The following is a 25575-nucleotide window of genomic DNA, read 5'->3' on the forward strand; positions in this document are numbered from 1 at the left end:
AAAGACTCGACAGGTGTGTGTTTCGGCCCTAAGGCCTGCATCCGGAGTCTCTATTTCTTGAATAGTAACAATTTAACAGTCCAGCAAACAAAAGATCAAACCACTATTTCTTGAAGGGTAGTGATTTAGCAGTCAAGCAACAAAAAGATCAATCCTGCCAAAAACGTTTATATGTTTTATATCAGTCTAAGGCAGTGGTTCTTAACCTTGTTGGAGGTACTGAACCCCACCAGTTTCATATGCGTGTTCACCGAACCCTTCTTTATTGGAAAAATAAAATATGATTTTTACAAATTCAAAACATAGGTATACAGTGAGGGAAAAAATAATATCAATTTTGAAAACAAAAAAGTTCTCCTATATTTCGAATAATAATAACATAATAATGAAATTTACTGCAAATCAGTGTGACTTCTGCTGTTGCCTCTCAGAGACCAGTTCAGAAATGCGCGGCTTTACCTTGGCAAGTGCCACTCTCATGTCATTTTCGCAACAAAGTCTGTTCCTTTTCTTCGTTTTTATGTCCAGCATCCTCGAAAAGGATTGCTCACAAAGATATGTTGTAACAAACGGTATGAAAATTTCCAGAGCTTTCTTAGCAATAACAGGGTACGTTACCAATTGTTGACACCAAAACGTTGAGAGCGTTGTTGTTCTGAAGAGTTGCTGTTGAACCTGGCTCTGCTGAATTTCAATGATTTCATCGAGGTATTCATCATTGACATCTGTTGTCTCAACACTAAACGTGAACGGCTGTCTTACCCATACTGGATATGACTCTCTTGTAGGGAAGTATCCGTCGAGAGACTTTGCAAGCTCATCTAAGTGCGGGGCAATAGTTTGCTTCAGTTCCGCGGGTACAGAAATGTCTCCGATTCCAGATACATCTTCGATCCTACTTACAGAGTTGTCTAGCAGGGGAAAGTTTGCGAAGTTATCGTTTTCTGTTCGTCGTTTCCATAATGGTAGCTTTTTTTGAAAAGCTTTCAGGTTTTCTTCCGCTTCGATGATGTTGACTCCACCACCCTGCATCTGCTTATTGAGATGATTGAGAGCTGCAAAGATATCAGCCATGTACGCTAAAATGAGAATGAACTCAGAATTTTTGAAGCAATCTGCATGACAATGTTGCTGCTCTTGCAAAAACAGAGCTAATTCCACACACATGGCAAAAACACGATTCAGCACCTGTCCCCGGGATAACCACCGAACGTTAGAATGGTACAGAAGTACCTCGAATTCAGATCCCATTTCTTTACACAGCTCCTTGAAGATGCGGTGCTTCAGAGCATTATTTCGCACATAGTTCACGCATTCCACAACAATTTTTAAACTTCTGCCAGTTTTGGAGGCAAGGTTTTTGTTGCCAACGCATGCCTGTGCAGAATGCAATGTGTAACAATGATGTGTGGTGCATTGGCATTCACTAGCACACCAAAACCGGACTTTCTTCCGAGCATGGCTGGAGCTCCGTCCGAACAAGCTGCAGAAACCATATCCCACGAAAGATTGTTGTCTTTGAAGAAGTCATCCACAAGTTTCTTCACATCAGTTGCCTTAGTTGTTGTTGTAAGAGGCTTACAAAATAAAAAATCTTCCTTTATCACGTCGTCTTTCACATAGCGCACGAATACTGCAAGCTGGCTTAGATTGGAAACGTCTGTGGTCTCGTCGAGTTGAAGGCTGAATTTTGCCGGGCTTGAAATCAGATCTGCAACTACTTGATGTCTTTGCTCATGTCCTCTATTCTGTTGCTGATGATGTCATTTGAAAGAGGAATTTCAGATAACTGAACTTCAGCCGCTTTTCCCAGCATGATATTCGCCATCTTCAACACAGCTGGTTTTATGAGTGTTTCACCAATGGTGTGTGGTTTGCCCTGCTTAGCGATCAGGTAAGCAACTTCGTACGATGCTGTGAGGATCGGTTTGTTGATGGGTACAAAGCCGAGAACAGGCAGAGTAGCCTTTTCATCGAATCTTGCTCTCTTCACCTTGAATTCAGCGAGCGTTGTGTTCTTGTATTTTCCATCTCCATGCAGCTTAAGGAAGTGTTCCCTTAGTTTTGCCGGAGCTAGACTAGAATTACTCAACTTGGCATTGCAAATCATGCAATTAGGACGCTGACTCCCATCACATTCCGTTATACATGTGAATCCATATTGCACATATTCGTCCAACCACTTTCGTATTTTGCTCGACATAGTTAGTAAGGGATTAAAATATTAAGATAGGTATCACACGACGTACCATCACAACAGTTACAATTCGACTACTGTGCGCATCAAATCCCCTGCAGCACAGATAGGCCAAGCGATGTTGCGTGATCACCTGCAGCCAATTATGGACAAGCGGGGCGTATCATCACGAATCATAAGCACTTCGGTCACGTTCAATCATCTATCAGTTAAATCACAAATTTTGATCAGGAATTGATTGATGTATATAAGGCGTTAGTTACAGATTGATAGATCAAGAAACCGAGTACACGATCAGTCTTGATCAAAATCACTGAATAACTGATAGAAGATTGAACGTGACTGAAGCGCTATATGAGTCGGAGGTGTGTTTTGACCTCCGCCGAACCCGCGAGACTGACTCACCGAACCCCTGGGGTTCGGTCGAACCCAGGTTAAGAACCACTAGTCTAAGGTCTCGTTTTCATATGTGCACAGGGTCTAGATGCAAGGCACTTCTCTTGTGAAACTTGAAGTGTCCTAACCTAGACATCTCAATTCTAACTTCTACCTGCATCTATCAAAGAAGGAAAGAAGTGTTTTCAGCAGCAGGCTGGCTAACCTACTGAAGATGGCTTTAAACTACTGTAGAATTGTTGGGCCAGGGTGATCAAAGCCCCCAGATGAATATAAGCCCTCAGGTAAATGAATCACTAAATACCTCTACACAAATGGGAAAAGGGGACAATGTCTGGAAAGCAGTATATACTAATGCTCAAAGTATGGGAAACAAGGTTTTGGATCTAGAGGCTGTGATGGAAGAGTCTGAGTTGGATTTAGTGGCAATCACAGAGACATGGTTCATGGAGAACCATGACTAGGATATAGTAGACATTCAGAATATAGCTGTAAAAGGGTAAGTATTACTAATAGGTGATTTTAACATGCCCGATATTGATTACGGAGTCTCAATTCAAATGGTTCCTTCCTTCCTACAGAAGGTTGTGTCTGGTTTTCATGTAAACCAAGGGGTGCGCCTCCCAGCCTTCACAACTAAGGGAGTGAAGAAGATGGGTAGAGTGTTGAAATTTCTGGATGTATGAAGAATTTTGCTTTGTTATCTTGAAGTAATCAACAAGTTCCAGCAGTATGATCACCTCTTTGTCCTTACGAATGTGGCAAATCAGGTGAGACCAGCATCTAAAGCAATTATATCTAGATAGATCAGAATGGCCATATCTTCCACTTATATTGGAAGTGGAAAGCAGTCTTCACTGGTGCTGAAGGTGCACTCCATTCGCAACATTGTGTCATCCTGGGCAGATTCTAGAGCAGTCTCACCTGCAAAGATTTTCAGGGTAGTCACTTGGTCTAACTGCCACACATTAACTAAGTTTTACAGGATGGATGTCACAGCCAGGCTGGACACCACATTTGGGTCCTCAGTGCTGGCAGCTGGCGCATCTGTCCCACCCTAGGAACCTGGGAGTGCTCTGATACATCCCATTTATCAAGACTACCAGTCCAGTTGCACAAGAAGGAAAGATTAGGTTCTTATCTTGCTAATTCTTTCTTATCAACGGGAATGGTAGTCTTCATGCCCTCCCTACCAGATGTATAGTATTCTAACCTGCTTTCTGTTTCAGACATGCTTGCTTAGTCAGATGTCTTGTTTCTAACTCCTGCCCAGTAGGATCAGGAATGAAGAGGAATTCACTTATAAGAGGCTCATTTTAAATACTGGGCAACAGAACTATTGATGTAGATGGCACACAGTTGGCCCCTTTTGTTTCCACCTTGTTTGTTTCGGTTAGTTGTGGTTTAATGTTTGTATTTAGGGCAGAACAGACATGTGATTTCAGTGAGTTTCCTCGTACCCCTCTCTTATGTTGGCACTCTAGGACTCGCTAGAAGCTTTGGTACTGATTGAGGGGGTAGAACTCATCCCAGAGTAATGGGAGGTGGAGCATGAAAACAAAATAGTGTGCCCTCTACAACCCATGCAGCTAATGATGGTTTTACCTACTGGTCAAGACTACCATTCCTGTTTACAAAAAAGAAGATTAGCAAGGTAAGAACCTACTTTTTCCTTCTCCTCCAGCCCTATAGTCACCAGAATTAATGTTATTTTACTGGAATGACCTAGGGGAGGAGGAAGGGATTGTGCTAGTATTTGATGTTGTGGAGGGGCATTTTCAAAACATCCAAATATATATATATTTTTTTAAATAGTCTACTTAGATGTCTAGGTCATCGGGACATCTAGACCGCCAGAATGTCCAAAGTTATACTCCATTTTTGACCTAAAAATCATCAAAGTTGGAAATGTCCAAATGAACTGCATTTGGACGTGGGAGGGATCAGCATTATGATAGACTGGCCCCATAGACATGCCAATAGAGCAGTGGGGCACCTTAGAGGACACTGCTGTGAACTTCACATAAAGGGTGCCATATATCCATCTCACCATAACCCCCTTAAAAGTTGTGGTGAGCCCCCTCCCAAGCTCCCTTAAAACCCACTATACTACCTGGCTACCACCCCAATAGACCTTATGGCTATAGGCAGTATCTATATGGCAGTACAGTAGGATTTTGGTGGGCTCAAATTTTCTACCATAAATGTGGGTAAAGTAGCTTATAAATCTGGGTCCTCCTCTCTATGATTCACTTGCCTACTCACTAGCCTACTTAATACACCTGTGTGATGCTCTAGTAGGCTATCCGATAGGAGATGCCTTTCTACAGACAGGTATGGACTTTTAAATTCAGATGTTTGTGGGTGGGAGGGGGGTCTGTGTCCACTTGGGGGGATTGGGGGGGAAGTCAGTAGTTAATCCATCCAGGTTTCATTTGGTCAGTTTGGGCACCTTTTTGGCACTTAGACGCTTCTGAAACAGGTCTAGCCTGAAATGTCTAAGTTCCATCTAGGACATCCTGCAAAACGTTTGATTATAGCTGCAGGATGTCTAAGTCTAAGGCTGCCCAAAGCCTGTCCATATCCTCATATCACATCTCCCATCATGCCCCTTTACTCTCTGGACGCACAGTGGGTGAAACGTCCCACTACATGTCCAGGAAATGAGTTTTGATTATCTGCACTTGGATGTTTTGGTGAGAAAAATGTCTAAGTGCCGACTTAGGTGCTTTTTTGGACATTTGGATGTTTTGACTATGAGCCCCTTAGTCTGAAAAATACCTTTAAAATTGTAGTTTTGAAATAGATATGAAAAGTTAAAATATTGAAAATGAGTGACTTGAAGGAGAATTCACTATTGTTGCTGTTGTCCGGGTCTTGCCACGTCTAGGTAGGTAGAACCAACGTTTCAGCCATCATGCTGTGGCTTTCTTCATACCCTGACCAGACATGGTGAGACCTGGATAACAGCAACAATGATGACGCCAGCCTAAGAGAATAAGAATTCACTAATTTACTAAAATTATAGAATACTAGTATTTTAGCCCGTTACATTAACGGGTGCTAGCTGTCTGTCTTTCTTCCCCCCACCCCCCCCCACTTCCCTGTGCAGCAGCATTTCCCCCCACCCTACTTCCCTGTACAGCAGCATTTCGTTCCACCCCCCCCCCCCCACTTCCCTGTGCAGCAGTAGCGTTTCCCTTACTCCCCCCTTCCCTTCCCGCAGTCCTGACAAACCTGCCGATTACAGCAGTGTGTGCAGCACTCTACACATGCTGCTTCGGGGCCTTCTACTGCCCTGATTTACTCTGGCACATCCCTGATGACATCATCAGAGACGCAGCAGAGCAAATCAGGGCAGTAGAAGGCCCCGAAGCAGTGTGTGTAGACTCGAGTGCTGCACACGCTGTTGGAATCGGCAGTTTTGGAGTCAGGACCGCGAAGAAAGTAGCGGCTGGAGTGTTTTTTCGGCGCTTCCCTTCCCGCCCCATGAGGTGTCGCTACGGCTCCTCTCGATCCCCGCCAACGTTGGAAGCCTTCTCCACCGCTGGTGCAGCTGGTGAGAGGAGCTGAATATTGGGGAGAGCAGGGAGTCCAGCGCTGGCGGCCAGTCCTGTCGGCAAGTGTGGGTAGGTGCTGGGAAGAAGGCTGGGGACTCGCGCATACGCACTCCTGCGGCCACAGACCTACGGATCATGGAAGCACGCAGTTAAAAGTGCGTATGCGCAGCTAGGGTTTTATTATATAGATGATACAATATACAATAGGTGGGAGAGGATTTTATGCCGATGATTAAACAGGGAAGTTTACTCAATGCCAGTCTGTGAGTTGTAATCCTCCCGGTCTGAGGCTTTTCCTACCCTCCTTGTTAGATTATGGGGTTCATTTTCAAAAGGCACTGGGACATCTTACAAGTCAAAACATCCAAGTGTTATAATCAAGTTTGAAGTTTATTATGGTTTGATATACCGCTTACCATTCCTAAGCAGTTTACAAAAAAAACCAAAACATTATGTAATGTAATGTAATGTAATGTAATTTATTTCTTATATACCGCTACATCCGTTAGGTTCTAAGCGGTTTACAGAAAATATACATTAAGATTAGAAATAAGAAAGGTACTTGAAAAATTCCCTTACTGTCCCGAAGGCTCACAATCTAACTAAAGTACCTAGAGGGTAATAGAGAAGTGAAAAGTAGAGTTAGAGGAAAAATAAAAATAAAATAAACATTTTAACAAGACAGCATTGATCTAAATACTTTGGAAGGTAGAAGAGAGGAGAGAAAGGAATAGAAGCAGAAGGGGAGCCGTTGAACAGTAGAATTCTGGAGAAATTTAAATGATAGAAATAGAACAAAACAAAGACAAAAGGCAAAACAATAGATAAGATTAAAGATAAATCATAAGCTGGAAAGAAAAATAAAATAAAAGTTTGTCTTCAATCCACGGTTTCAGCGTCAGTGATGAAGTGGAGCAAGTAAGTTTAGGAGGAGCGATTGACGTTTCCAGAAAGGGCTTCTTCAGGGAAGAGACTTGGCAGACAGTCCCAGGATGCCTATGTCTCCTCCCCTGCGATGTTCTCCCATCCATGCATTCCCTCCCACACACACTGCCCGTGCCCCAGCCGCTCCAAGGAGGCTGCCCCAGATGAGGCCCACGGTGAATGCAGGATTCTCTCCTCTGCGGGAAAGCCGCCCGGAGCCGACAGTCGATCTTCTTAGCGGATTGCATGGGGGGAAGAGTTCACACTCTTGGTAGGATCGGGACTGTGTGCTCTCGGTGGTTGTGGCTGGTCTCGTTGCTGCTTAGGTGTAAAAGCAGTTGATCTCCACTGCTGCTGATATTTAAAAGCAGGCAGATTGATCTCTCCAATGGACTGCAGGGGGATGAGTTCACACTCCTGGCAGGATCGGGTATGTGGGCTCTTGGTGGTTGCGGTAGGTCTCACTGCTGCTTGTATGTAAAAGCAGTTGTTTTTCTACTGCTGCTGATATTTAAAGCAGGTAGATTGATCTCTTAAACGGGATATAGGGGGAGGAGCTCACATGCCTGGTTGGATCGGGGCAAGGGCTCCTATTATAGGCAGCTGGTCTTGCTGCTACTTAGGTGTTAAAGCAGTTGATCTTCCTAGCGGACTGCAGGAGGTGTGGAGCACACACTCCTGTCATGATCTGGTCTATGGGCTCTTGGTAGTTGCGGTTGGTCCCAATGCTGCTTAGGTGTAAAAGCAGTTGTTCTCCCACTGCTGCTGATATTTAAAAGCAGGTAGATTGATCTATCCAATGGAATGCTGGGGGAAGATCTTATATGTCTGGCTGGATCGTGGCAAAGGGTTCCCGGTAGTGGCGGCTGGTCCTATTGCTGCTTAGGTGTAAAAACAGTTGATCTTCTTATCGAATTGTAGGGGGGGCGGATCTCACATTCCTGGCAGGTTCGGGTCTGTGGGTTCTTGGTGGTTGCGGATGGACCCGCTGCTGCTTAGGTGTAAAAGCAGTTGTTTTCCCAATGCTGCTGATATTTAAAAGCAGGCAGATTGATCTCTCCAACAAATTGTATGGTGAAGAGCATACACGTCTGGCTGGATTGGGACAAAAGCTCTCGATAGTGGCGGCTGGTCTTGGTGCTGCTTAGGTGTAAAAGCAGTTGATCTCCTACTTCTGATAATATTTAAAAGCAAGCATATTGATTTTTCCAACGGAATGCTGGGGGAAGAGCTTACTTGTTTGGCTGGATCAGGGCAAAGGGCTCTCGGTAGTGGTGGCTGATCCTGTTGCTGCTTAGGTGTAAAAAACAGTTGATCTTCCTAGTGGACTGCAGGGGGAGGTGGAGCTCACACTCTTGGTTGGATCGGGTCTGTGTGCTCTTGGTAGTTGCGGATAGTTCCGCTGCTGCTGAGGTGTAAAAGCAGTTGATTTCCCACTGTTGCTGATATTTAAAAGCAGGTAGATTGATCTCTCCAATGGACTGCAGAGGGAGGAGCTCACATGCCTGGCTGGATCGGGGCAAAGGGCTCTTGGTAGTGGTGGCTGGTCCTGCTGCTGCTTAGGTGTAAAAGCAGTTGATTTTCCTAGCGAACTGCAGGGAGGGTGGAGCTCATATTTTTGCAGGACCGGGACTGTGGGTTTTTGGTGGGTTGGTCCCGTTGCTGCTTAGGTGTAAAAGCAATTGATCTCCCACTGCTGCTGATATTTAAAAGCAGGCAGATTGTCCAGGGAGAGGAGCTCTGCACTCAAACTGCCATCCTCCTCGCCTCCAATTCCTATCTGAAAATTAGGCTAAGATAGGGTAAAATAGACAACATGAGACACAATACGTGAAACGAAAGGAGAACTTTTGGGATACGTCATTTCTTTAAAAAAATGGGAAGGGATGTAACTTGGCAGAAGCCACTTTCTTTCATGTTTTTTGGCATTGTTCCGCTATGCAAACCTTTGGGAAGCGTGCTAGAGCCTTTATTAGAGACATTCTGGGCCAGCCCCTGTTGCTATCTCTCGAGGTGCTCCTTTTGGGATTCTTAGGTTCCTGCAGAGTTCGAGGGAAGGGAGCTCGATAGTGGGTTCAGAAGCTTGTTATTTTGGGTTTGAAAGCGATATTGAAAGAGTGGGCCTCGCAGGATCCCCCCTCGTATTGGGGTTGGAGACTTGCTATCCTTGAGTTACTGGGTTGGGAAGCTAAAGTTGCAAGAGGCACATCCAAATTTTGAATTTGCTTTAAGTATACCCTGTTTTCCACAGCTTGCTGGTTTCCTTTCATACCTCATCTCTATCCTTGAGGGGCTGTTGGGGGGGGGGGGCTAGACTGTGGTGGGGAGTGCTAGGGGGAATTTGATGTTCTCTTTGGTTCTTTCTTGTCTGGTCCCTTTTTCTTGCTGATGGCCATTTGGATGCAGGACTATACATGTGTTGGAGGGGGAGGGGGTTTCTATCCTAGTTTGGAACAAGGGGGAAAATTGTTGATTCCTTGACTGTTCCTTTCTGCTTATGCTGTTATTATTGTTCTTTTGTCATCAATAAAAATTGTTTCAACTTACAAAATACGGCTGTTAAACTCATCCATAATGCTAAAAAATATGATCACGTCACGCCCTTTATGATTGACTCCCATTGGCTCCCAATTAGCCATCGCATCACTTTCAAAATATTACTCTTAGTATATAAATCTTTAATTTTTAACGAACCTCAATTTATCACCAGAATGCTTATCCCCTATAACACCTTCCGGTCTCTTCGTTCGACATCTCAAAACCTCCTATCTGTTCCATCCCTGAAAATTATAGGCATTAGAAGACACGATATGTTTTCGGTCATGGCCCCTCAACTGTGGAACTCACTACCACAGTACATTAGAGAAGAAAAAGATCTTCCCTCATTTAAAAATTTTTAAAAACGTATCTTTTTAAAGACGCATTCAACCTTTCATCTTTCGACCTATGACCAGATGTTTTAGGTCCCAAACTTTTTACCCCTCCCCCTCTCGTTTTTCCCCTTTCTGTTTTTTCTCTCTAACAAAGAATTGTAACTTTTCCCCCCTACCCTCTACGACTCATGTCTGTTTTAGATTTGTAAGTCCGAAGTTATTTTGTCTGTTTTCACAACCTTGTTTTTATGAAGTTGTACATTGCATAGTAAACTGAATAAGCGATTCATCAAATATTAATAAAAACTTGAAAGGGAAGAGAAGGGATGAGAAAGAACAAATTGGGATGGGAATAAGATAATTCAAAACACCTGATTCATAACTCCAAATGCATCTTTATAAAGAAAGGTTTTTAGACTTGGAAAGGAGGAAAATGCCTCAGATGTCCACTCAGTAGCATTGTAAAGAGGAGGTGTGGTCCACCCCGGGCGCGTCTTCCTCTCCACCCCTGCCCCCGCGCTCCTCTCTTTGCCACGCACACATGCACCCTTTTCCTCCCCCCTTACCTTTTTAACCACAATGATGACAAGGGCAGCATTTAACTTTATTCCTCCTCTTGCCCAAATATTGCTGTGCAGATGACATTTTCATATTGATTCTGGTTTCAGATTATTTTAGCACCCTGAGGTTGTGGTTCAAATCCCACACTGCTCCTTGTGACCCTGGACAAGTCACTTAATCCTCCAATGTCCCAGGTACATTACATACTGTGTAGACTGTGTGAGCCCACTAGAACAGATAATTAAAATGCTTGAGTACCTGATTTGTAACCCCTTTCTGAACTCTTTTAGAAGGACAGGCTATAAAATCAAATGAATAAATTAGTAATTGCACTGATGTGGTAAACACAAACCAATGAATATAGAAAGTTTTAAAAAAATCTTTATTGTTTCAATTTCTATCGGGCCCCTTTTACAAAGCCACGGTAGCAAGTTTCAGTGTGGCAAACGTGACATAGTCCACGGAAATTGAAGGGGCTGCGTCGCGTTAGCTGCATGGAAATTATAAAAAGGGCCTGTTATTTGATTTCAACCTTTATTTGAAACTAGCTGATGCCCCGGCGTTGCACGGGTATTTAATTATAGCAATAACACTGTAAAAGGATTCAAATAAAGATACTTTATAGTGGTGAATGAAATTATTTTTTTACAGCTTTATAAAAAGTACAATATTCAAATTATAATGTGAAATATTTGACAAAACGAATACAATACAACTAACACAAAACTTGATTATAAACAACATTTTTAGTTTCACCTCCAGGAGCAAGAACATATAAATTCTTGGGTGAAGAGACCCCCAGAACATATCACCCCAGGTAGTGAGGGATCTGCATACCAAGTTTCATTCAAATCGGTCAAGCCATTTTTGATTTACTGTGAGAATGGCAGCTGTTTACATTTTTTCCATTGACATGAATGGGTGAAATCTGATTTTCTGTTTGTAGCTCCGCCCACGTGTGCAGGTGGGCCGCGAGACCCCCAGAACATATCACCCCAGGTAGTGAGGGATCTGCATACCAAGTTTCGTTCAAATCGGTCAAGCCGTTTTTGAATTACTGTGAGAATGGCAGCTTTTTACTTTTTTTCCATTGACATGAATGGGTGAAATCTGATGTTCTGTTTGTAGCTCCGCCCATGTGTGCAGGTGGGCCGCGAGACCCCCCAGAACATATCACCCCAGGTAATTGGAATTACTGTGAGAATGGCAGCTTTTTACATTTTTTCCATTGACATGAATGGGTGAAATCTGATTTTCTGTTTGTAGCTCTGCCCACGTGTGCAGGTGGGCCGCGAGACCCCCAGAACATATCACCCCAGGTAGTGAGGGATCTGCATACCAAGGTTCGTTCAAATCGGTCAAGCCGTTTTTGCATTACTGTGAGAATGGCAGCTTTTTACTTTTTTTCCATTGACATGAATGGGTGAAATCTGATGTTCTGTTTGTTGCTCCGCCCACGTGTGCAGGTGGGCCGCGAGACCCCCAGAACATATCACCCCAGGTAGTTGGAATTACTGTGAGAATGGCAGCTTTTTACATTTTTTCCATTGACATGAATGGGTGAAATCTGATGTTCTGTTTGTAGCTCCGCCCACGTGTGCAGGTGGACCGCGAGACCCCCAGAACATATCACCCCAGATAGTGAGGGATCTGCATACCAAGTTTCGTTCAAATCGGTCAAGCCGTTTTTGCGTGATCGCGGCACATACACACACACACACATACATACCTCCGATTTTATATATATAGATAACAGAAGAAATATAGAAGCATAGAATATGACGGCAGAAAAGGACAACGGCCCAACAAGTCTGCCCACTCTAATGACCCACCCCCTAATTTCTTCCTTGAAGTGATCCCACATGCTTATCCCATTTTCTCTTGAAATCCAGCACACTGCTGGCCACCTAGATGTTATGACAGGCGGTATAATAAACTTGAAACTCCATTTCTTAACCACAGGAGCATTTTGAACTGGAATTGAATGCTTTCTAACACATCACCCCTAGCACCCCCATCTGCCCACTGTGCTGTAGCCACTGCAGGGAGACAAAGAAGAGGGTGTGATATTTACACCCTGGTCTCCCTTAAAACCTGTGTATCTGCACCACTCACAGAGCCCCGCTTAAGCTCCTTCTCCCCAAATCTACCTTTCTGGTCTGTTCTATGTTCACCTGTTGGCAATGGATGGGATTCTGATGACGGTTTGCACAATAGCGTGTCCCTCCGCTCTCCACCCTCCCACTTACATAAAACTTACGATGATTGCTAGGGGGCCATATTAGGTGTTTTCACAGACCAGAAAGCAATCAACACTCTGTAAAATAATTAAAAAACTACAAATATTCTGAAACAAAGGAGGAGATAGCATTTGAGGCATCATTCAAAAACAATTTATTTATTTAAAAATTTATATACCACAAACTATGCGGTTTACATATCACATACATAATATCTTGCGTTCCCTGCGGTTTCCTTCTCAAGAATAATCAGGGAACCTTTCAAAATCCAGGTAGATTGTGTTATGTTGTAACTATACAAGGCCTTTCTTTAACCCAAATTCCACCCACTATGAGTTATAAAGTGATCATATACAGTGGTGCCTCACACAACGAACTTAATCCGTTCCAGGAGCAAGTTTGTTATGTGAAACGTTCGTTGTGTGAAACGCGTTTTCCCATAAGAATACATGTAAAAGAAAATAATTCGTTCTGCAGCCCTACATTTCCCTCCCTCCACCTCACCTTATATGCAGAGTTTGCCAGCTTTCTTTTTCACCCAGCCGCACGCTTTCAAAAAGCTGTGCACGCGCAGCTGCTGAAGTTGATCAATGTTCTCTTCTCCTGCAACTTCCGGTTTCCGGTTGCGTCAGAGGAGAAGATTGAACAACAGAGCATGCGCGCATGTGCTGCTCTTTGAAAGTGTGTGGCTGGCCGAAAAAGAAAGCCGGAAAACTCGGCATCTAAGGTAAGGTGGAGGGAGATGATGGAACACTGCATTCAGACAGGAGGGTGCTGCTGTTCCCGGCTTCGGCGAGAGTAGTTCCGCCCCCCCCCCCCCGGGCCCCTCGGGCGACTTCGTTGTGTGAAACGAAGTTCGTTATAGGGAGCAAGACAAAAAGTTCATTATGCGCAGCGTTCGCTGTGCGAGGCGTCCGTTATGCGAGGCACCACTGTATTTTATACACATACAGAATAATGCAACAAGTAACTTTAAAATATGCTAATGTGGAAGTGCTAATTCAGGAAGCAAAAAATATTTATAAATGATCTGGAAACGGGAATAGTGACTACATTTTCTGATGGCACAAAGTAATTCAAAGTTGTTAAGTCGCAAGAGGACCTTACAAGAGTAGGACTGTGGGCATCCAAATGGCAGGTGATGTTCAAGCGATGCATGTGGGAAAGAGGAACCTGAACTAGAGCAGAGGAGGAAAAGGATCGATGATACGTTGAAATCTTTGTTCAATGTGCTAAGAAAGCAAATAGAATGTTAGGAATTATCAGGAAAGGAATGGAAAACACAGATGAGAATATTACAATGCCCTTGTATCGCTCTGTCGTGTGACTGCACCTCGAATACTGTGTACAATGTTGGTCAAAAAAGATATACACTTCCCCCTCCGTATTCGCGAATTCCGTATCTACAGATTCGCTTATTCGTGGTTTTAAACCCAAAAACCCATTTTTATTTTTCAGGCTATTTTAAGCCCCCCCCCTTAAGCCTCACCCGGTGGTCAATATCAACATTTTCAGTTTTTTTGCCCAACAGGACTGGAAATTCCCACGTTTTGGGAGGTTTTCCTATGTCATAAATAGTGTGCACTCTACCAAAAGAATGTGCACTATCAGAAAAGAGTGCACACTATTGGACAATAATGCACACTCTTCCCGAAAGTGCATGCATGCACAATTTCCCAATAATGAGCACTCTACTGAAAGAATGTGCACACTATTGGACAATAATGCACACTCTTCCTGAAAGTGCATGCATGCACAATTTCCCAATAATGAGCACTCTACTGAAAGAATGTGCACACTATTGGACAATAATGCACACTCTTCCCGAAAGTGCATGTATGCACAATTTCCCAATAATGTACACTCTACTGAAAGAATGTGCACACTATTGGACAATAATGCACACTCTTCCCGAAAGTGCATGCATGCACAATTTCCCAATAATGTGCATTCTACTGAAAGAATGTACACTATCAGAAAAGAGTGCACACTATTGAACAATATTGCTCCTGAAACAAAAAAGTTTTAAAAACCCTAAAAAAGATTAAAATTCTATAAACAATACAAGAAACTAAACTAAACTAAAAATTTTGGCTGCCGTAGGGCATGAAGAGATGAGGAGGAATTCCCACTTGCTTTCAAACACATAACCTCTTACTCATCTCGTTGCATGCACATCATGTAGTCCAGTGTCTCATGCAGAAAGGTAACAAACATTAAAGAATCTGTTTGGGCAAGACTCACAGTGTGAGAAGAGGATGACATCATAATAACTATGCAGAAGGGCATTTTCCCACAATGGATGCTCCTTTCAAGTGCACACGTGTCTCTGTTCAAAACTTTGTAGCAAAGACCGAATCTCAGAACACAGGTGCCACTTCCACTCTGGTCATGCTGAAGACTTTTGCTGATATGAACTGGGAGAAATGGGAGCTTCATAAACAATGTGAGTCGTTAAGGAAATACTTTCTTCTGCTCTGTTAAATCTAATTCTAGTTTCTCTGTTTCCCTGTCTTCTCCATCAGCACACAACAGTCACTAGTCTCATATAATTCAGTGAATCCCTAATCCTGCTGCAACACTATCTGCTGGGGCTTTTTTTTTAATATTTTTTTTTTATTATTTTGTGTATGTTATTTGAACAGTTTGCGGTGGCCACTCTCTCTCTCTTCTTTTTTTTATCCAACCTCTTCCCCTGTGGGTCAAGCACCTGTCCTGTTCCCCCTGCCCAGCACTGACTCTTTGGATCCAGCACCTCTCTCTCTCCCCGCCCTCCCCCCATGCTTTCTTTGCCTCTAGCAAATAGACACATGCTGCCTGCAGCTGGCTCTGGAGTCTTCATTCTGCCACATCCTGCCCCGCTCCAACTCATCTTCCTGTTTCCACATATACAACAGAGGGAAGGCTCCGGAGCCAACCACAGGCAGTGTATGTTTATTGCTGCCACTTCAGGCAAAGAAAACAGGTTTGAAGGACCAAAGGGAGGAGGGGAGAGATGCTGGACCCACAGGGGTGGGGTTACCAGACATCTGGGAAAACCCAGACACGTTATGGTTGCCGGAGGAGGAGGTCTTCAGCTGGCAGGGCTAGAGGATCCATGGCACTGCAGGTATTTATAGTGGAGGGGGTAAAGCGGAGCCCCTCTTGTTGTTTTGTGAGGGTGGGAAGAACTGTGTAGGGGCTGCCAAGCTCCACTTGTTTCTCTGGAGGTGAGATAAACTGTGTTGGTGCCATTGAACCCCTCCTGTTGTTCAGCCACTTACTAAACCTGTTGTAAATGTTACCATATGCCACCCTGGGACAGGTAAAGTTGCAGGTTTATATTTTATCTCTCAGGAAGTCTCTTGCAGTCCTCCTACATCCAGTTCAGAGTTGCTAATCATTTTCTTCTATATATATCCACAGCATATGATGAAACCGATGCCTGGAAAATATACACTGCTGAAGACTTTCTAATAAAAAACAGCATGCATGAGACCCTTGTGGTTTATCCAGAGTCCATGGATAGCTGTGGACTATTTGAATCTGTGCAACAGCAATATCAAGGTACAGAACAGCTTCCTCAATATTAGAGGTGAATTAAGATTCTCTGGGGCACCTGGGCACCAAAATTTGGGGAGCCTTTCCCCATAGTTAGTTATGCTATAAAAGAAACTATGGTATATTGAAAAACATTTTTGGTTGATATTGCAATCACAAATATGACAAGCTAATGCATTTTTAAACCACAAAACCTGAGCATAAGTCATACATGTTAATTTTGAACTGTTTGAAAAAGCAAATTCCTTTACCAGTAAAGCAAAATCGATTTAAAAATGATTTAGTAATTACAGATGTTTTTATGTATATTCAGTCACAGTAATGATTTATATAACTATGCATTAAACATATATGAATAATTAAGGTCTATAAGGACTAGGGGGTTGGGGATTGAACGAGGCACTGCCATGTTCTTTCAGGGTTTCTGCACATGACATCATGCTTGTTGCAGGCTTCCAAATCTCACTATCATGGCAAAAATTCAGCACAGATCCTTTGACAGGGACTGATGTGAACTCACCCCTTGCATGGGTTTGCTAGGTAACAGGAAGCTTCTGCGGGAGGAAGGAATGAGACCATGATGGTGTCTTTGAGGGCACTTGTTCTCACAGGCCTCATACAGAATTCTTTTTACTTTTTTTTTTAGCTTTAAATTTTTATTGATAATATGAAAGAAAATAATACTTCTCTTACAGTACACAGTAGAGATAGAAGAAATACCCAGTCCCCGCAATACAAAGCCGTTAGTATCAGATCTCTAGTGCAAAAAACTATATCCAACAACTTCTCACTCCTCCCACTGCGCCCCCCTCCTGGATCAAAGGAGTCCTATCCCCCCAAAAAAAATCAAGTTAGTGAAAAATAAAGAAATCCTCCACTAAAGACCTATCCCTGCAACAAGTTCCAACTTGTGACAAATTTCTCTTCTGTATGATTTTTAAGTGCTGTCAGTTTCTCTATCAAAAGAATATATCGCAAGCATTTATGCCAAAGATCTAACGTAGGTTTCTCAGAAGATTTCCAGGTAAGGGCTATTGTGCATCTTGTTGCTAAAATACAGGTAGCCACAATTCTCTGAAAATGGAGATCTATATCCCTTAGCCAAGCAAAAACCATTTGTAAAAACAAGGGATTCAGATACCAAAGAGTTTGTTGCAGTATTTTCAATGTCCCAAAAAGGTTTTATATGAGTGCACAGCCACCACAAATGGAGATATGTTCCTTTTTCTTTGCAACCTCTCCAACATTGATCTGAACTCACAACAGCATATTTAGAAAGACACTCTGGAGTCAGGTACCATCTAAGCAGTACGTTGACACATTATACTTAGTGAGAAACATAATAATATTAGAAACGTGATGGCAGATAAAGGCCAAATGGCCCATCCGGTCTGCCCATCCCCAGCATCCACTATCTCCTCCTCTCCCTAAAAGATCCCATATTCCTGTCCCACGCTTTCTTGAATTCAGACATGGTATTTGGTTCCACCACCTGTACTGGGAGACTATTCTATACACCCTTTCTGTAAAAGGGTATTCCTTAGATTACTCCTGAGCCTATAATCTCTTAACATCATCCTATTCTCTCTCCTTCTGGAGTTTTCCTTCATTTGAGAAAAACTCACTTCCTGTACATTAACGCCATTCAGATATTTAAATGTCTCTATCATATCCCCTCTCTCCCATCTTTCTTCCAGAGTATACCTATTAAGGACTTGTCCCCATACGATTTATGACAAAGACCACTAACTAATTTTGTAGCAACCCTCTGGACCAACTCCATCCTATTTATATCTTTTTGAAGGTGTGTTCTCCAGAATTGCACACAGTTTTCCAAATGGGGCCTCACCAGAGACCCTCACTATCACCTCCCTTTTCCTACTAACCATTCCTCTGCTTATGCACCCAAGCACCTTTCTGGATTTCACCATCACTTTTTCTACCTGTTTTGTCACCCTGAGATCATCAGACACAAATCACCCTCAAGTCCTGCTTTTTCATACACAGAAGTACTTCATCTCCTATACTATACCGTTCTCCTGGATTTTTGCAGTCCAAGTGCTTGACCCTCTATTTTTTAGCATTAAATCTTAGTTGCCAATTACTGGACCATTCTTTAAGCTTTGCTAGATCCTGCCTCATGTTATTCATCCCCTCCAAGGTGTTTACACCATCTGCAAAATGACAAACTTTGCCAGACAGTCCTTCCGTAATATAGCTCACAAAAGTGTAAAAATGAGCTGGCCCAAAAACTGATCCCTTCAGCACTCCACTAACAACATTCTTTTCCTCTGAGCAAACTCCATTTACAACTACCCTTTGTCTCCTTCCACTTATCCAGCGTTTAATCCAGTTTGCCTCTTTAGGGTCCATACTAAAGGCACTACATTTATTTATCAACCGCCTATGTGGCACCATGACAAAGGCTTTGCAAAGTACACCATATCTAGCACTCCTCCCATATCTAACTGTTTGGTCACCCAGTCAAAAAAATCAATCAGATTTGTTTGACAAGACCTGCCTCTCATAAAATCATGCTGCCTCGAATCTTGCAGTCCATTCATTTCTAGAAATCTCACTATCCTCCACTTAAGAAGTGTTTTGCATTAGTATACTCACTACCAAGGTTAGACTAACCGGCCTGTAATTCCCAACCTCCTCCTTACTTCTGCTCCTGTGCAGAGGAACCACATCTGCTCTTCTCCAGTCCTCTGGAACCACTCCAGACTCCGAAGAAGCATTGAAAAGATGAGTCAAGGGAACCACCAGAACTTCTCTGCCACTGTGATTCATCTAAGATTATTTCCAGATCAGGAAGAGGATACAAGACCTCAGGATTTGCTTCATTCATTCATAGCTCCCCAAGGTCCAAATGCACACAACTTTTTACTTCTTTTAACCTAGAGCTACTAAGACTGTGTCCACACTGCAGATTTAAAAAAAAAAAAATCAGTTGATAGAAAATTAAATTCATTCTGCATTATAACAAATGACTTGTAAGTCTCATCCTCAAAAAATTATTAATGTCAATGGCTCCCCTAAAAAACCATTTATGAATGACCATTCAGGGAGTATCTGGTATCTATTCAAAGAATGCCACAAGTCTCTGCTTGTTTGGCTGACATTGCTGCCTGGATGTCCTGCTAAATATGTCCAAGACTGAGATGATCTTCTTTCCTCCTAAACCCTCTGCTCCTCCTCCCATCCATCTATGTAAATAATACTGTCATTGTTCCAGTCCCCTCATTCCACAGTGCCTCAGAGCCAACCTCATCAGTGATGTTACAATGGCTTGATTGTCCTATACTTGGCTCCAGTAGTCTGTTCTCAGAGTGGCCATTCCAGGTCCCTAGTACCTGGCCAAAACCCAAGGAGTAGCAATATTCCATGCTTCCTGGTTATGCTAGTATTTATTGATAACCAGATGCCATTAAAGGATAGGCTCTCATCACAATTCCTCGGCACAACCAAAAGGAAGAGCCCAGTTTTATTTATTTATTTATTTATTTAAAAACTTATACTCCCCTTATAACCTAAGCGGTTCACAAAATACATACACAATTATAAAACAGTACTATAAAAACAATTAGCAGAAGAACTCTTCCACCAATAATAAAATGAGAACCATCTTTCAAGAAAAGGCCTCTATAAATAAGGTTGTCTTCAACACCTTTTTAAATTTCTGAAAGTTAGAGAGCAAACTAAGTGGTCCTGTCAGATTATTCCACAGAAATTACTGAAGCCCTCATTATGGCATAATGTACACTTACTGACTTTTCACCAACCAGTTTTATGTTTAAATTACATTACAGATTCCTATTCCGCCATTACCTTTCGGTTCAAAGCGGATTACAAAAAGAGTTATGGAAGAAGGGTTACAAAGTTAGATCAGAGATCGTTTCCAAGAGAGGGTTAAGTAGGATCAGGGGTTAGGGAGGGGATGGTAAGAAGGAGGTATTCATGGTATTAAGCTTTATTCAGGGATTTCTTGAAGAGTATAGTTTTTATTTCCTTTCTGAACATCTTGTAGTCTGGAGTTGTTATCAATAGGTGTGAGATTTGGTTACCTATTTTTGCTGCTTGAGTGGCTAGTATAATTTTTTCCATTTTACTTCTTTGATTGGGGGTAAGTAAATGGGGTATGTGTTTTTCTATGCCTGGTAGAGGTAGTTTGGATGAGGCGGTTATTTAGGTAGATTGGGCTGTCTCCATTTATGGTTTTAAATAGTATACAGTAGAATTTAAATTGTATTCTTTCCTGAATTGGAAGCCAATGTGAGTCTGTTTTATTGTGAACGTGATAAAAACAAAGAGCAGAAACTATAACAAGAACAAAGGAATCAACATCCATCAATACACAATTTTCAAAAACAGTTCAAAAAGCAAACCCAACCCCCCATTCCCCCCACCACCACATACACACAGTGCAACTACCCCTCCGGGATCCCCCTCCAGCAAAATACAAAAACGACCAAAAAGTATCTCGGATGCCAAAGGCCAGTACTCTTGTGGCCCATGGGCTACGTCAAGAGGAAACCCCCCTCCCCCTCAAACAAACACACACAAAAAAAAAAGGAAAGAAGAAGAGAGGCAGTGACTGACCAGGGGAGCAAGCGCAGGGAACACTAGTGAAGCTAAGCAAGGGAATTCAAAAGGAGGCTGCGACCTCTAGGAGGTAAGGAATCCAGATAGGCTCCCCAAATCTGCAGGTAGTTATGCTGCCTTCGAGGACAACCCGACGCCTCTCGGGCCTCCCAGGCGGCCAAAGTATGTACCAGAGATCTCCAAGTCCAAAAAGAGGGAGGCTCAGAAACAGTCCAGGATTGCAAAATGCACTTACGAGCAAGGAGACACACCTTACAGCACCATTGGGGACCCCCCTTGGGAAGGCCACGGAAAGCTCCAGGTAGATCTAAAAGTTCTTTACAGTACCCGAAATAGGACCCCGAAATAAGCCCTGGAGATAATGGACAATGGACTGCCAAAAAGCTTGTACGGTCCAACAGTCCCAAAAATAGTGAGCAAAAGTATTGGGATCTCGGCCACATTTCAGACAGAGAGGGGAATCGATGCCTCCCACTTTATGCAATTGTACCTGAGTAAAATAGGCTCTATAAAACACTCGAACATAGCATTCTTGAAACTGCACTCCCGTTATCAAGCGAGGGACCCCCCACAGGGCACGCAGGATGTCCCAGCAGCCAAGGTCGCGACGGAGCTCCTCACCAACCAGTTTTAATGTCCCCTCTGATGTCAGGGATCGACTTGGTTGCTATATTTTCATAGGGTTACCAGATTTTACGCCAACCAGGCCCACCCATCCCCGTCCCATTATGCCGAACTCCACCCTCAGCTCCGCCTCCAGCCCCACCCCTGCTGCCTGTTCGTCGGGCAGGAAGGCATGCACAGATGCAATGCAATGATGTCATGTGCATGTGCGCATGCGCACGACATCACCGTGTTGCATGCACCGATGCCTCCTCTCAACGTGATTTCTTTTCAAAAGGAGGACATGTCTGGGGAAATCCGGACATTTGGTAACCCTATATTTGCAGCACCTGGGTCAAATACCAGGGGATCTCATAGTGTATTATTTTAATAATCAACAGAAGAACTTTATAGACAATCCAATATTTTACTGGTGAGCAATGAAGTTATTTCAATAAAGGTATTACATGATCAAGTCTGCTCCCTCTGCAAATCAGCAGAGCTGCAGCATTTTTGAGCAACTTGCAAAGCTTTACATTAGAGAATGACACGGTGAGAAAAATTCATCACCGTTCCCGTCCCCACGGATAACCGCGGGAAACCATCTTCATGTCATTCTTTAAGGAGAGAGGGAAGAATCAGAGTATAATTGGGCACAACCACTGACCCACAAGCTTTGCTTTGAAGAATGCTGGTGTAGAAGGAGTGAGGTTGAAACAGACACTAAAGAATGACAGTCTCTGGTATCCAGAGCAGATATTGTGATGTCATAATGCCTCATTCCACCAGTGCCTAAGAGCCAATCACATCAGTGATGTCACAATGGCTTCATTATCCTTGGCTCACATAAGAATCAGAGTATGAATGGCCACAACCACTTTGCTTTGAAGAATGCTGGGGTAGAAGGACTGAGATTGAAATAGACACTAGAAAATGACATGGGATTATTTCCCGTGGTTATCCGCGGGGACGGGAACAGTAATTAATTTTGTCACCGTGTCATTCTCTACTTTACATCAATTGCAGAATTGCGCCCTAGTTCACGTTGGCCATTTCAGTTGCCTGATGTGGAGCTGGCAGTCTGGATTTCGGTTTATGAGCTGTAACTTTCTGTTTTCCTAGTAACATTTAGCTGTATTTGAACCATTTTCCTTATCTTCCCAGATGGATGAGCTGTACATCAAATGACTAAATAAACTGAACATTTTATGGTCGTTTATAGGGACGTTCCGATTCAAGCTCCATCTGTACCAAGACACAAATGCCAAAGAAGGCGTACCCACTGTATTCACCATTCAGAAGGGCCTGAAGACTTATCTCATGCACTGCACAGAAGACAGAACTCTGAGATTTGAGGTGATTACTAGTAATATAATCTATTTGTGAGTTGCACAAACCTATAGAAGCTCTAGGCGACAAAGAGTAAACAGGAAGGGAGGGGGAAGAAGAAGGAAGACGGAGGACAGGTAAGAGGATAGATGCGAAGACAGATATCAATTAGTTGTCAAAGAGGAAAGTTTTCTTTTATTTTTTCCAAAAGAAGGTGTAGTTGGTCTATATTCATGACCCTGAGCCAAGCAGGGCTGCTGGCTCCAGTGGTTTCTGTATTTGATTTTTGCAAACCCTTCCAGATTTTGGGAATGTTCCAGGGGCGGGGCCATTAAATACAGATATTCAGAACTTGACCGATCAGGTTAAATGCATAAATAGGAGCATGTAAAAGTCAGTCCTTTCTTTATGTGGTAAAAACATCAGTAGGTCGTGTTTCGGCATAGCTGCTGCATCAGGAGTCCCAAGAGCATAGAGGACTTAATCACCAAAATATTGCGTATAAAGCACAGGTTTTGCTGCTCTTATGCAGCGAGATAGTCACCCTTCAGCATTTCATTTTTATTGCTTTGTGGCTGCTTTGAAATATTTTGTGTTCGCAAGCACCTCCATTGTTTCTCACTGTCGGGTTTATAGGTATGCACTGAGCTTTATCCCATACTCTACTTTTTGATGATTAAAGGGCAAATTCTATAAGAAGCGCCCAAACGTTAGGTGCCTAATTAGGCACTGTTCAGCGCGATTCAAGTAAAATTGGGTGCTGTTTAATGAATCACGGTGAGCGGAACCTATTTTGGAGGCGCCCAAGAAATAGGCCAGCTCTAGGCACAAACTAAAAATCAGGCGCCTAGCTGAGCGCTTAAGCACGCCAATTAGCAATGATTTGAATTTACGTACACATCTTTCTAGTCGGTATTCTATAAAGAAGCACAAATAAATTTTTAAGCGCAGATCCAGAAAGGGAGAATGACCATGGGAGGGGCATGGACAGGTCAGGGGCATTTCTAGAATTTGTTGGGTAGAATACAGTGGCTCCACATCAAGTTTAGGTACAAGGATTTACAGTGAGTTTCAGCTGGTGTAAATCCATGTGCCCTTCCTTATGTATCACTAATTAATTCTGGATATGGTTGTATGTTCATTGTTTCAAATGGTTTATTATTGTTATACGCATTGAATATATTTGATACTGCATTCATATCAAAATTTTAATAAACTTGAAACTTGCTAAGGACTATTCTTTAACAGTTCTAAAGATGGAGATATTCCCGACACATCCTTTAATTAGCACTAGTTGTCTGTCTGCAAGCAGTACCAACTTCCTTACTGTTTTATGAACCTCATCTGGAATACTGCGTTCAATATTGGTCGCCGTACCTCAAGAAAGACATGGCGGTACTTGAGAGAGTCCAAAGGAGAGCAACGAAACTGGTAAGAGGGCTGGAACACTGCCCATACGCCGAGAGGTTGGACAGGCTGGGGCTCTTCTCTCTGGAAAAAAGGAGGCTCAGGGGTGATATGATAGAGACCTTCAAGATCATGAGGGGCATAGAGAGGGTGGATAGGGACAGATTCTTCAGACTAAAGGGGACAACAGGTATGAGGGGGCATTCGGAGAAACTGAAGGGAGATAGGTTCAAAACAAATGCAAGGAAGTTTTTCTTCACCCAAAGGGTCGTGGACACTTGGAATGCGCTACCGGAGGAAGTGATCGGGCAGAGTACGGTACAGGGATTCAAACAGAGACTGAACAGATTCCTGGGGGATAAAGGGATCGTGGGATACTGAGAAAGTATAGAAACCCAACCAGGTCGTGCATGTGCAAGACCAGAGGGCTAGGACTTCGATGGGAAGATAGGACTCATCAGGAAACCAAGGTGGCATGGGGGCCCCTTCTGGTGATTTAGACAGGTCATGACCTGTTTGGGCCGCCGCGGGAGCGGACTGCTGGGCGTGATGGACCTATGGTCTGACCTGGCGGAGGCACTGCTTATGTTCTTATGTTCTGATGGTAGCTTGACATAGCAGTTTCCTGTCCTGACAGATACTTGGCAGCTCACTGTACTGTAACATTTCTGAAAAGGGAATAACTCCATTATCTTTTTGTAACCTATTAGTTTGTGAATATTGTGTTTTAAATAACCAAATAAAGCAAGTACTGTGCTGGGTTTACTTTAAAAAAAAAAAATGGAGGCCAAGTTGGCTCTTAGCATTTTTTTTTAATTTTTTTTTATTTAGCGCTTTGTGCCTGATCAATCTTGAGTCCCTGAGTTCATTTAGAAAACTTTTAAAAGCACATCTGTTTTCTCAGGCATTTTTATGAATTAAAACAGAAATTTTAGACATTGTTCAGGTTTATGAATACTGTATGCCTTGAAGAGAACACTTCTCCCTCCATATTCGCAGGGGTTAGGGGCAGAGCCGGCCTGTGACTATGGAAAAATTGCAAATAACTTTTAGTGCTGACTCTGACCCACCCCCGCCACCCTCCTGCCTCCTGGTCCTCTCCACACTTTACCTGGTGGTCTAGCGGTGAAGCGGGGCGGGAGTGATCTTCCTACGCTCCTGCTCATGCAGAATCATCAACAAAAATGGCTGCCGTGAGTTCCCGTGGTTTCACGAGACTACAGCGGGAACTCACGGCAGTTATTTTTGTTGACGGCTCTGCACAGGGCAGGAGCGTAGGAAGATCTCTTCTGCCCCGCTTCACTGATACGAATAACGCTGAACATCAGGTAAGTGCAAGT

General features: G+C 43.1%; 1 protein-coding gene across 1 annotated transcript in view; it reads left to right on the top strand.

Annotated features, from left to right (window-relative positions):
• LOC117347918 (interleukin-18-like) overlaps positions 1–25575 on the top strand; it is a 40254-nt gene that overhangs the window by 3169 nt on the left and 11510 nt on the right. The window contains exons 2-3 of the mRNA XM_033919435.1: positions 16157–16297; positions 22722–22855. Coding sequence (XP_033775326.1) covers positions 16157–16297; positions 22722–22855 — 275 coding nt within the window. The remainder of the gene's footprint in view (positions 1–16156; positions 16298–22721; positions 22856–25575) is intronic.

The sequence above is a fragment of the Geotrypetes seraphini genome, chromosome 13 (genome assembly GCF_902459505.1).
Source record: "Geotrypetes seraphini chromosome 13, aGeoSer1.1, whole genome shotgun sequence".
Lineage (NCBI taxonomy): Eukaryota > Metazoa > Chordata > Amphibia > Gymnophiona > Dermophiidae > Geotrypetes > Geotrypetes seraphini.